The 12,262-nt window shown below is 34.8% G+C and overlaps 1 protein-coding gene across 1 annotated transcript; it reads left to right on the forward strand.

The window, feature by feature from the left end:
* Positions 1–4,156: 4,156 nt before the first annotated feature.
* Positions 4,157–11,501, forward strand: SUT4 (sucrose transporter 4). Its single transcript, XM_016310788.2, has 6 exons — positions 4,157–5,195; positions 7,833–8,572; positions 8,836–8,899; positions 8,980–9,023; positions 10,506–10,665; positions 11,009–11,501. Exons 1-5 carry the CDS (start codon positions 4,664–4,666, stop codon positions 10,662–10,664), a joined length of 1,539 nt encoding a protein of 512 aa, XP_016166274.2. The 5' UTR covers positions 4,157–4,663; the 3' UTR covers position 10,665; positions 11,009–11,501.
* Positions 11,502–12,262: the final 761 nt, after the last annotated feature.

Genomic DNA, 12,262 nt, shown 5'->3' on the forward strand with positions numbered 1-12,262 from the left:
CAAAACCAGAGTTGAACGCCCAAACTGGCACAAAAGCTGGCGTTCAACTCCAAGAAAGACCTCTACACGTGCAACACTCAAGCCCAGCCCAAGCACACACCAAGTGGGCCCCGGAAGTGGATTTATGCATCAATTACTTACTCATGTAAACCCTAGTAGCTAGTTTATTATAAATAGGACCCTTTACTATTGTATTAGTCATCTTTTGATCACCTTAGGATCTTAGGAACATCTTTGAACGCATAGTTCTTAGACCATGGGGGCTGGCCTCTCGGCCATGCCTGGACCTTCACTTATGTATTTTCAACGGTAGAGTTTCTACACTCCATAGATTAAGGTGTGGAGCTCTGCTGTTCCTCAAAGATTAATGCAAAGTACTACTGTTTTCTATTCAATTCATCTTATTTCGCTTCTAAGATATCCATTCGCACCCAAGAACGTGATGAAGGTGATGATTATGTGTGACGCTCATCACCATTCTCCCCTATGAACACGTGCCTGACAAACACTTCCGTTCTACATGAAATAAGCTAGAATGAATATCTCTTAGATCTCCTAACCAGAATCTTCGTAGCGTAAGCTAGAATGATGGCGGCATTCAAGAGAATCCAGAAAGTCTAAACCTTGTCTGTGGTATTCCGAGTAGGATTCAATGAATGAATGACTGTGACGAGCTCCTAACTCGCGATTGCAGGGCGTTAGTGACAGACGCAAAAGGATAGTAAATCCTATTCCAGCATGATCGAGAACCGACAGATGAATAGCCGTGCCGTGACAGGGTGCGTGAGCATATTATTCACTGAGAGGATAAGATGAAGCCATTGACAAGGGTGATGCCTCCAGACGATTAGCCGTGCCGTGACAGGGCATTGGATCATTTTCCCGAGAGATGACCGAAAGTAGCCATTGACAGTGGTGATGTATCACATAAAGCCAGCCATGGAAAGGAGTAAGACTGATTGGATGAAGATAGCAGGAAAGCAGAGGTTCAGAGGAACGAAAAGCATCTCCATTCGCTTATCTGAAATTCCTACCAATGATTTACATAAGTACCTCTATCCCTATTCTATTATTTATCATTCGAAAACACCATTATCAATTTATATCTGCCTAACTGAGATTTACAAGGTGACCATAGCTTGCTTCATACCAACAATCTCCGTGGGATTCGACCCTTACTCACGTAAGGTATTACTTGGACGACCCAGTGCACTTGCTGGTTAGTTGTATCGAAGTTGTGAACCATGGTATTGGCACCATGTTCTTGGTGCCATTGCCAGGGAAAGAAAGAGCCATGAATTTTACATAATTAAAGTGTAATCACGATTACGCGTACCAAGTTGCTCACGTTGCCAGGGATTATTCGAGCCTGGATATCACAATTTCGTGCACCAGCGGTGCAGAGGAAGAGCCCAATGATGACAACTCCTTTTAGAGATGTCACTACTGGGTTTATGATTGAAACTTGTTTTGAAAATTTTAGAGAATTTTCTTCTTAGAAATGTAATATTTATGGTGTTTAGAACTAAATTGAAGGTGTTAAAATTAAATTTGTATTTTAAATTAAAAAAGCTATTAAATCTTTTTAAATGTATTTATTTTAATTTTTTTAAATTAATATAATAAAACAACAACAAACAACAACAACAACAAAACCTTGTCTCACTAGGTGTGGTCGACTACATGAATCAAATGACGCCATTGAGTTCTATCATGTATTATGTCTATAGAGAGACCGTTTATATGTAGATCTCATTTGACCACCTCATGGATAGTCTTCTTAGGTCTTTCTCTACCTTTTACTCATTGTCCATCTTCCATCTTATCCATCCTTCTTACTAGATGTTTTGTCGGTCATTTTCTCACATGTCCGAACCACTTGAGACGTGATTTTACCATCTTTTCTACAATACAGACTACTACAACCCTCTCTTTTATATCTTCATTCCTTATTTTATCTAATCGCGTATTACTATTCATCTATCTCAATATCTTCATCTCTGTCACATTTAATTTATGTTCGTACTTTTTTTAACTGTACAACACTCTTTACCATAAAACATAATCAATCTAATAGCAGTACAATAAAATTAATATAATAAAAATTTGATTAAAAATATTTTAAAAGATACTTAATTAAACCGTTAAAAAATATCGGGTAATAAAATTTTTCAAGTTTTAGTCCAAAGTCCAAACATGAATCACGAGGCAATCATTTGTCAAACATCGTGGAGAGACGACATACGGTTTCAACAGAACATACACGAACCCGATACGAGATCATAGTACAAGGAATACTAAGTCGAAAGCATCACTGACCAAAATCTAGTAGACAAATGAATAATTACCAAATCACACCGAAAAGAAAAATAAATACAATAATAAAAGAAATCTAGAATCACAGATCAGAAAAAGAAAACGAAAATTATTATTTAACCCAACAAAGGAATTTATTGAGCACTATACCACGCAAAATACACATCACTTTACGTAATACCCTTGAAAGCAAAAAAGACGGTGCAGCTCAAAAGAAAAACCTGCCAATGAGTAATGAGTGAACCAAAAAATCAATTTTTTATTTTTTATTATACTTTATATTCCACTATATTATTTGTACATACAAAAATTATATAAAAATAATTACTAATTCAGTAAATATATATTAAAAATAAATTAAATAATATATAATAAATAATATTATATGATCAATAAATATTATTATTTTTTATTAATATTTAACTATCAATAATTTACGCTTATATTTATAAAAATTTTATACACATAAAACATACAATTTACACTTATATTTATTAAAATTTTACTTACATAAATTAATATAATTTATACTTATATTTTTTAGAATTTATACATATAAATTAATAAAATTTATTTATTAAAAATAATTTAATATTTGTATTGGTCAAATAATGGCTAAAATTATTAAAATTATTAGTCTTCAGAATTTTTTATATAAATTATTTATAAATATATAATAATTAATTTAAAATTTTTATTAGCCTTCCAAGGTTACATACTTAGTTTCTTACATAGCCGACCCAGCCACCCATGTCAACTGAACCAAGAACAAGAAGCCTACCCGTTTTCTTTTTTTCTTCCCTTTTATCACAAACCTTATCTGACACACTACCTATTTCGCTGTCCTCATTTAGCTTATAATAAAATACATCTAACCAAACACGTTCACATCTAATTCTTCTTGTCGTTTTATTCATAATCCTTGGCCAATTTCAATTCCAACTTGTCCTCCACTTCACCCGTCCCCACAACTACCTTCAGACATCATTATTCCAGATATATTAATGTCTGTTAATACTTAATATCTATGTGACTGACATAGTGACATAACATCTTTTATTTAATTTTAAAATCTATTATATATAAAAAGTTATTTATTAAATTTGATAAAAATTTAATTTTAATATATTAATAATTTAAATATTAATTATTTTTGATAATGTAAAAATATTTTATGTTGTTAACATATAAAAATTAAATTCTTTAAGTAAACAAAAAGAAAGAGCAGTAAATAAATAGGTTGAAGACGACTAAATTTATTTAAATCCTTCTATTTTAAGGATAACTAAGAAATGTATATAGAGTACTTATCAAAGATTATACGAAATACAAATTTTAAAAGTTATTTTCATAAATAATTAAAATTTTAAAGTTTTTAGTAAAAAGTTTTTGTTTTAAATTCTTTAAATAGTATTTTTCGTGTTTTTCTCTATAAATAAAATTTTTCATATTTTAATAAACTGATTATTGTTCAATTTATCTAAATTTTTCAAAAAATAATGTCATTGTAATAACAAAAAGTAAAAAAAAAATATTTTCTCATAATAAAAAGCATAAATTTAAGTGATTTTTTTCATATTTGTTTAGGGGCTATTTAATTTAGTGTATCAATAAATTTATTGATTTATTCTTTTATTTATTAAATATATATAGAAATAAGAAAAATAAAATTTAATTAAGATGATAAACTATGTACAACTTAATAATTAGAAAATTTTTTCTGGATTATATATACTATAAATATTTTTAAAAAATAATTATACACCAACCTTTCTCTTATTCTGATATGGATATACGGAAAATCTGATATAATTCAATTTAGTTTTCAGTTTATTAAAATGTTCCGTTTAAAAATATCTATTCCTCTGTATCAATCCAGAATCCAGAACACTTAAACAAAGAAGGAAATTACCAATTAGCGTTAGAATGAAAAACTGAAAATAAATGTGTAAGCCACGTTTTAAGTCATGTCTAATCATCTAGTCCAGTATAGCTGTATGGAATTACCAAAGACGAAGAAATCACACTACTCACGTTGCCATAGACACGAGGGCAGTTTCGTAAATAAATCCGGAACCTGGTCAATTCACTTTCCTACTCAACGGAATCACACTCTCCTCACCACCACCACCTTTGCATCTTCTCCCAAACCGCCAGAGAAACAGCCACAGAGCCACACACACTTTCTCTGCCTCGCGATTCTCGCTTCCCCCGCCTATTTAGTTTTCAGTTTTTCGAGACAAAAACGGTTTCAGACACAACAGACTGTAACAAACTAGAGGGAGAGAATCTAGAGAGAGAAGGGAGCACCGGGAATCGTGCTTACTGCTTACATTACATCACAGTGATGCCGAATCCCGAGGCTCACCGTCACAACCAAAACCGCTCCAGCAAGTCACGCCCCTCCACGTCATCGGAAAGGCCCGTGGCGCCGCGCCCGCCGGCTCGGCCGAGAGTCCGGCTCCGGCAGCTGCTGCGTGTAGCTTCTGTGGCCAGCGGAATCCAGTTCGGATGGGCGCTTCAGCTCTCTCTCCTCACTCCCTATGTTCAGCAGCTCGGGATCCCTCACCAGTGGGCCAGCATCATCTGGCTCTGCGGTCCCGTCTCCGGCCTCTTCGTTCAGCCACTCGTCGGACACCTCAGCGACCGCTGCACCAGCCGCTTTGGTCGCCGGCGTCCTTTCATCCTCGCCGGTGCCGCCGCGATCATCGTTGCTGTCATCATAATTGGATACGCTGCTGACATCGGCTGGCTCCTCGGCGACACCGATACTTTCCGGCCGGCGGCGATAACCGTCTTCGTGATCGGGTTCTGGATCCTCGACGTAGCGAATAACGTGACTCAGGGTCCTTGTAGAGCTCTCCTGGCTGATCTCACTAGTAAGAATCTCCCAGTCCCTAATTTGAACATTTTACTCTTCTTCTTTGATGAAGTCCAAATTCGAATTGCGCAATCAAGAAATCTTGCTATTTTTATTTTTAATTTGTGCTGTTGACTTGGTGCAATCTGGATTCATCTGACTGCAATATCATCATTTTCATCTATTTAATGTGTGTTAGATTTGACCTGTTTACTGAATTTTTGACTTAGTCAGCATGATTTTGGTGCTCAATTTTGGATTAGGAATGTGTTTGTGTGGTCGGTACAGCTTAGCAAACTCGAAAAGTTTTTGTCATGACAAGTAGAAACAGAATACAATCAATGATTGATATAGCATGCCACGTGAAGGTTACCATTTAAGTCTGGGACCAAGTTAATAATACTGTTGGTCAAAATTGGAACAAAGAAGTTAGCATTAAAGTTTTCTCGGACATAACACTGCATTCTAACTGAGAGGTTGCTATCGCTTTCACTATCTGTGCTTTTGTTCAGTCATGTATGCAGTAAGCTGGTGTTTGTTGTTTGCAGTTGAATGCTTGATTTACAACTGCTGGTTGTGGAATGGGTATGCTTCTTTTTTTCTTTCATTTTTTGAATAAAATAAGAATTGTATTAGAGAAAAATAACACCAAGAAAAGGAGGATAAATGATCCCCCACACAAGAGCCAAAAAAACACAAGAATAGCTTTCTATATAGATTGTAGCTTTCCAATCTCTCAACATGTCTGGCAAGCGGCAAGGAAAGACATTTAAAATGTTCATGAGCTTTAGAACAAATAGAGGGCCCAAATACATACACCAAATAGGGTTATGCCATTATTAACCATAGTAGCATCCTTGCATTTGCTATGTATGTTTTCTTGGATGGAGAAACTAATTTCTATCAAAGCTAAAGTTAATCATTTGATATATAGATATATGAATGGAATAGGAATTTTAGAGATTTTATATGGCTAGTGTGCATGCATATGAACTAAGAACTGGAGTAAGAAACCTGTTATGTGTTCATGTCGTTACAAGCTCTTATCTTGTTGCCTCTTCCAATATAGCTGAGAGTTTGCAGCCAGGATTAGTCCATGTGTCTTATGATAGCCATGAAGTTATTCAAGCCAACTCGCAAAATGAATGCAAAATTGAAGGATGTTACTTTAAGCGGGAAGCAAGTACATGCTTAATAATTATATGGCAATGGCTCCGGTACCTTCCTGAAACTAGATAGTAAATTATCCCCTGTCATCTATTATTGCATAATAGGTCTATTATGTATATTTTTAACAGATAAAGTAATGATACCTCTAACCAATACTACCTATAGTTAAAATTTATACAAAAGTAAGCTTCTGAAACATACATTAAATGCACTTTAAGTTTGATACTCGTATAAGTGTAGAAATGATGTGATAAGTTAACAAATAAGAGTTTAATTCAGATACGATACTCCAAATTCAAATAAAATATGGAAGGAGATTCCTTTCTCTGTGTTATATGTATGTGTAATTAGACATTTATACCTATCATGCAATAATACATGGTAGAGAGAAATTTACCCTCCAGTTTCTAGAGGATTATATTATCGAATCATGTAGCAAACATGAGTTCCCCTCGTTGCTCGTATGTTTGTATTATAATCAGAAATAAAATGTTAAGTGTGGCTACTTCTATTATTTGAAATGGGAGATGAGGGAGTGGTTTGAACCTCCCTAGTGTCCAAGGACACCAAATATCAGAAATCTATACTTTCTTGGGGTGGGGTTCTGGGTACTTCCAACTGCTAAATGTTAAAAGAAGGAAATTGCTCATGTTAAAAGGTCTGAGATCTATGTGTAAACAGTCTGTCTCACTGTAGACATGATACATGATATAGAGCAATGGCGTCGTTTGATTTATGTAGCCGACCCCACCTAGTGAGAATCATGGAGGCTGTTGTGTTGTTCACAATTCATTTTTTCCCTGCACTTTCGCACCTCCATTCTAATGATTTTACCCCCCTCTTCTGCACTTATCCTTGACCTTTTCACCCGAAAGTCCAAAACAGAGTATGTTCCACGAATTCTAAAAGAAGAATCTAGCATTAGATATTGGAGTAGTGGAGGAAAACATATTGCTTGTACTTGTTATAGGTCTGAAAATTGTCTAATGTCGGCTAGTTTGTAGGGTGGTATCACACAAATCTGGATATAAACCCATTCAAAAAGTAAGGGAGAAAACCAGATTAGTGGAAAATAAATTAGTTGTATGTTTTTCCTTGAAGGTACTCTGGCTAGATGATCATCTTAATATTCAAACATGAATTCGGTTCTCTAAGAAATTAAAAGGCGTGATAATTATCTTCTTTCTTTATCATCATATATTAGCTAAAATGCTTAGTATAGGTGCCTCATTGTCTGAATAAATTTTAACTTGCTTTGTATGCCTTAATTTGATCACTTGTATAGAGTGTAGACCGTTAAATGGTTATATGTAAGAGAAAGGAAGAGAAAACCGCCATTAAAATGGCACCACTACTATGGAAAGCACATTATGATTTAATAGTGATGTTTTTTGTTGATTATGATCAATTTGGATTTTGGATAGCAAAAAAGTCACTGATGTCATTATTCATGTTTCCTTTGTATTTTTCTTCTTTGGAATGTCAGCCAATGATCCTCGAAGAACGCGCGTTGCAAATGCTTATTTTTCTCTTTTTATGGCTGTTGGTAACATTCTTGGCTATGCAACTGGATCGTACAGTGGTTGGTACAAGATTTTTGCTTTCACACTTTCACCTGCATGCACTATTAGTTGTGCAAATCTCAAGTCCGCTTTCTTTCTTGATATTATTTTCATTGCGATCACCACATATCTCAGCCTCATGGCAGCTAAAGAAGTGCCTATAAGTTCAAGTGCGGCAGCCCATGCTGAGGGAGGAGCAGCGGGTTCAGGTAGTACAGAAGAGGCTTTCATGTGGGAGCTATTTGGGACATTCAAATATTTTACGACTCCTGTATGGATTATCCTGTCTGTTACTGCTCTAACATGGATCGGATGGTTCCCTTTTATTCTATTTGACACTGATTGGATGGGTCGAGAGATTTATGGTGGTGATCCAAATGGAGGCCCTAATTATGATGCTGGGGTCAGAATGGGAGCACTTGGATTAATGCTTAATTCAGTTGTTCTTGGAATAACATCATTACTCATGGAGAGGTTATGCAGGAAACGCGGTGCTGGGTTTGTTTGGGGTGTCTCAAATATTATAATGGCCATCTGCTTTCTTGCAATGCTTGTAGTAACATATGTTGCAAGCAACGCTAGCTATTTAGGCAAAGATGCACCACCAACTGGCATCGTGATAGCTGCAGTGATACTCTTCACCATTCTTGGGTTTCCATTATCAGTAAGTTACTCTAATTTACTACTGAAATTGTCCTCTTCCTTTAGTGTGGACATTGAAGGTAGCCGCTGTGTCCTATGTCCACTGAAATAAATGCTCAAATTTGTTGTCCGTGCGTTCTTTGAATCTTTTTGAAATCTTAGTGGCTCTCATACATCAGTTGCATATCGTATTGAGTGACTAGCTCTTGGAAGCATAATCATCTTAGCTGAAACTGGCCTTTTTTTTTTATTACGTTAACTGACTCATCAGATTATTTATTGCAGATCACTTACAGTGTTCCATATGCCTTAGTTTCCACACATATTGAGTCATTGGGACTTGGCCAAGGTGGAATTCTATTCATGGCTTTGTTTATTTTTGCTCGGAGATGTGACTGTAGTTGCTTAATGAGTTGTGGGTGTTTACAGGGTTATCAATGGGTGTCCTAAATCTGGCAATAGTGATCCCACAGGTATTTCTTCTTTTCTATAACTTTGGTTGCAATTCTTTTGATACCACTAGTGGCAAAAGGTGGAAGATGTGATAATTTGTGATCTCTTATTGTGCATTTGGCTTGATTTAAAAAAAATAGGTTTTCCCTAAGGAAGTTTGCTGGATAATATTGTCAATATTTATCATATTCTGGAAAATGTTGCTATTTAGTTTGGCATATCTTCTTCTAGTGCAGCAAGATTGGAAAACAAGATTTTGTTTTTTCACTATTTCTTTTACAAAATACTGAAAATGAGAAACATAAATAAAAATAATCAACATTTTTGTAATTATTAAACTGAAAAACAGGACATGAAAACAGAAATAAAATAAACCCCAAGATTGACCAGAATCACCAGACAACCACTAGAAACTGTTAATTGCAATTTACAATTTACAATTGACCTTTGTCTTTGCATGCACTTCTGCATAGTGTCTTTGGGCTTTTAGATCTTATTAACTTTATGCTGTTTGCATTATTTAACATATAGTATTTTATCAAAAAGATATTGAATATATAGTAAATACACACACTCTGGGTGATCGATTTTGTTTCCACTTAAGCTTAGATCTAGGTTGATAGACCATGAACGGCACATACACTTTGAACGTGAAAATGCTTCAGATTACTGAATTACATTTAACTAATTCATTCAAGTTCACAGTCAATGACTATCAAAGTCTGATGATAGCAATTAGTCGAGACAAAGTACAGAGTTGGGATTTCAGCATGTGTAATTGTGTGATTTAGAAACTGTCATACTGAGTTGATGATGAAGTGCACTTCTGTCATACTTATGAGATCACTTGCATACAAGATCCTTCTTCTGCTGGAAACTGTTAAAATTGTGTTTGGGAAATCATTGAAATATGAAACAGATTGACTTTAGATAATTTGATTTCATTGAAAATGAATTTGATTGAATAAATCATCTCCATGCCTGGAATCCAGTACAAAAGAGTTTAAATTTGTTTTGGATAATGAGTTCCAACCTGTGGAACACCTTAAAACAACCATGCTACATGTAGATAAAAAATCAACCACGAAAAGTTTTCAATTTGAATGAAGTAAACCAAATAGTCTTACCTAAACAGGGTTTCAAAATCAGAAATCAATTCATATATAAACTCAAACCATTTCCCAAAATTTGTTGTTTGAAACTCAAAACATACTCTTTCTAGTGCAAATGTAACGATGACCTGTCACCTGTGTCAACCAGGACCAATTTCAGGTGACTTAACAAAATATCCAACAGTGTGACCTACAGATAATGGGCTTGGGTTGGTTAGGTCGGAATATATTAGATGCCCTCCTCTTTCATTACTGGGTTCATTTTTAGCTTACATTCTATAAATAGAAGTTTTTCTTTTTTATTCTTTAATTTTCAAAAGTTGTCATAGTCGTGAACAGGATTTGTGTTTTTGGAGTTACTGATTTAATCATTTGCCATGTTATAAACAGATAGTGGTGTCATTGGGAAGTGGACCATGGGATCAGCTGTTTGGTGGAGGAAATGCCCCAGCCTTTGCCGTGGCAGCTCTTGCAGCCCTTGTCAGTGGACTCATAGCTATCCTGGCTATTCCCCGATCTGGTGGTCAAAAGCCCCGAACTCGTGTATGAGGTATCATGTTCCTTCTGCTATTGGCATTTTATATTCAATGAAGGGTGGTGGAAATGAGCAGGTAGCAAGAATTTGTAAATAGTTTATTATTCTTTTTTCCATCTATTTTTTGTGCCTTTTTTCTTGAGCCTCTCTCTTTTCAAGATTCTTCACACTCCCAATCTATTCCTAATATGAATAAATGAATGCCTGCTTGTGCTTTAATTTTGTTTGTCATTATTTAAAGCCAATGATCTGATTTTTGAATGTTATTATTTCCTGAAGAATAGATTTCTTTGGAACCCATTTTTTCCTTTTTTGTTTGGTGTGTGATCCTAACAAGTGAGTGGTCTGTTTAAAACAGTGAGAATGATTGGCTATGTAAACCATGAGGGACACATCTCAAGCTCTAGGAAAAGGTGAATACTCTTTGATGTCTTAAGGAACAGTGTGAAACAAGCAATTCATATGCCATTACTTTCCCAAACATGCTTCAATCTCAAAAATGTAATCACAAAAGTTGTTAGCAGCAAATACTGATTGACACTATGTCCAATCAGTGGAGATTTTTTGCCAGTGTAAATGAGTCCCGTCTATATAAGATTTTTCTTTTAAGGCTAAATGCCATGGGAAAGTAGTTTGGGGATTCTTCCATAGGTTCCAAAAGTTAATCTTGGGCAGCATCCTTCCTTACCACCCAAGATGAGTTGCTGTTTGGGAATTATTCCAAATTACAAATTCTTTTTTATTTTGAGGCAATGCTGATCGTGCATTAGTGCTTCAATAATGTTGTATTGAGAATCATATACAATTGTGATTTATTTGTGCTTGGATGAATGAATGTGTTTAGTGGCCAACAGTGAATATTGTGAAGTGTGCCGATCGAAACCTCGATGGCGACCAGGGGTAAAATGCTTCCTTTTTTGATATTGTATTTTATTATTTTTTTTCTTTGCAGAAAATATTGTTGAATAATAGTTGATTTTTAAAGTTCCTGTAGTATTCACATTTGCTCTTTTCTTGGTGATCTGTTGATTGATTGCTCACTCAGCACTCACAATCACAAAAAATATATAGGATTGGAAAATTTTCAAATGTTTATGAAATACTGGTGTTCTAGTGAAAGCCTAACATGACCACCATCAGTATGTTGCTGTCTTGAACTAGAAATTGATCTTCTCGTTTTTCTCTCATTACCTGATTGTCTTCAGAAAAATAAGATCCAGTTACAATTTTGGTTATTTCAATTTGTGGATCATCCTATGCAAAAGCCCATGAGCATTGTTTAAGAAGTACTGATAATAGTAATCATCTTCACTACCTAAAGTAGAATGGTGCTATCATATTTGCTCGAATTTTATTGACCACGGAATGAAATGAAGATATTGAATGAATAAAATAAAAATTGGTTAATATATAAACATTTGAGTAATGCTCATCAACAATCCGATGCTCGTTGACGGGAGTTATTCATGTAACATTTTTCTGATGCCATATGATATTTCTGTTCTATTTTATTTAATTGTTTCTATTTTAATTTTTAGGACTCCTTCGAGTAATTTATTTGTCATATTGTCCTACATATAATGTATTTTTTTAGCAGAGTATTAAAATAAAA

This window comes from Arachis ipaensis, chromosome B7 (genome assembly GCF_059453495.1).
Source record: "Arachis ipaensis isolate K30076 ecotype BB chromosome B7, ASM5945349v1, whole genome shotgun sequence".
Taxonomy (NCBI): domain Eukaryota; kingdom Viridiplantae; phylum Streptophyta; class Magnoliopsida; order Fabales; family Fabaceae; genus Arachis; species Arachis ipaensis.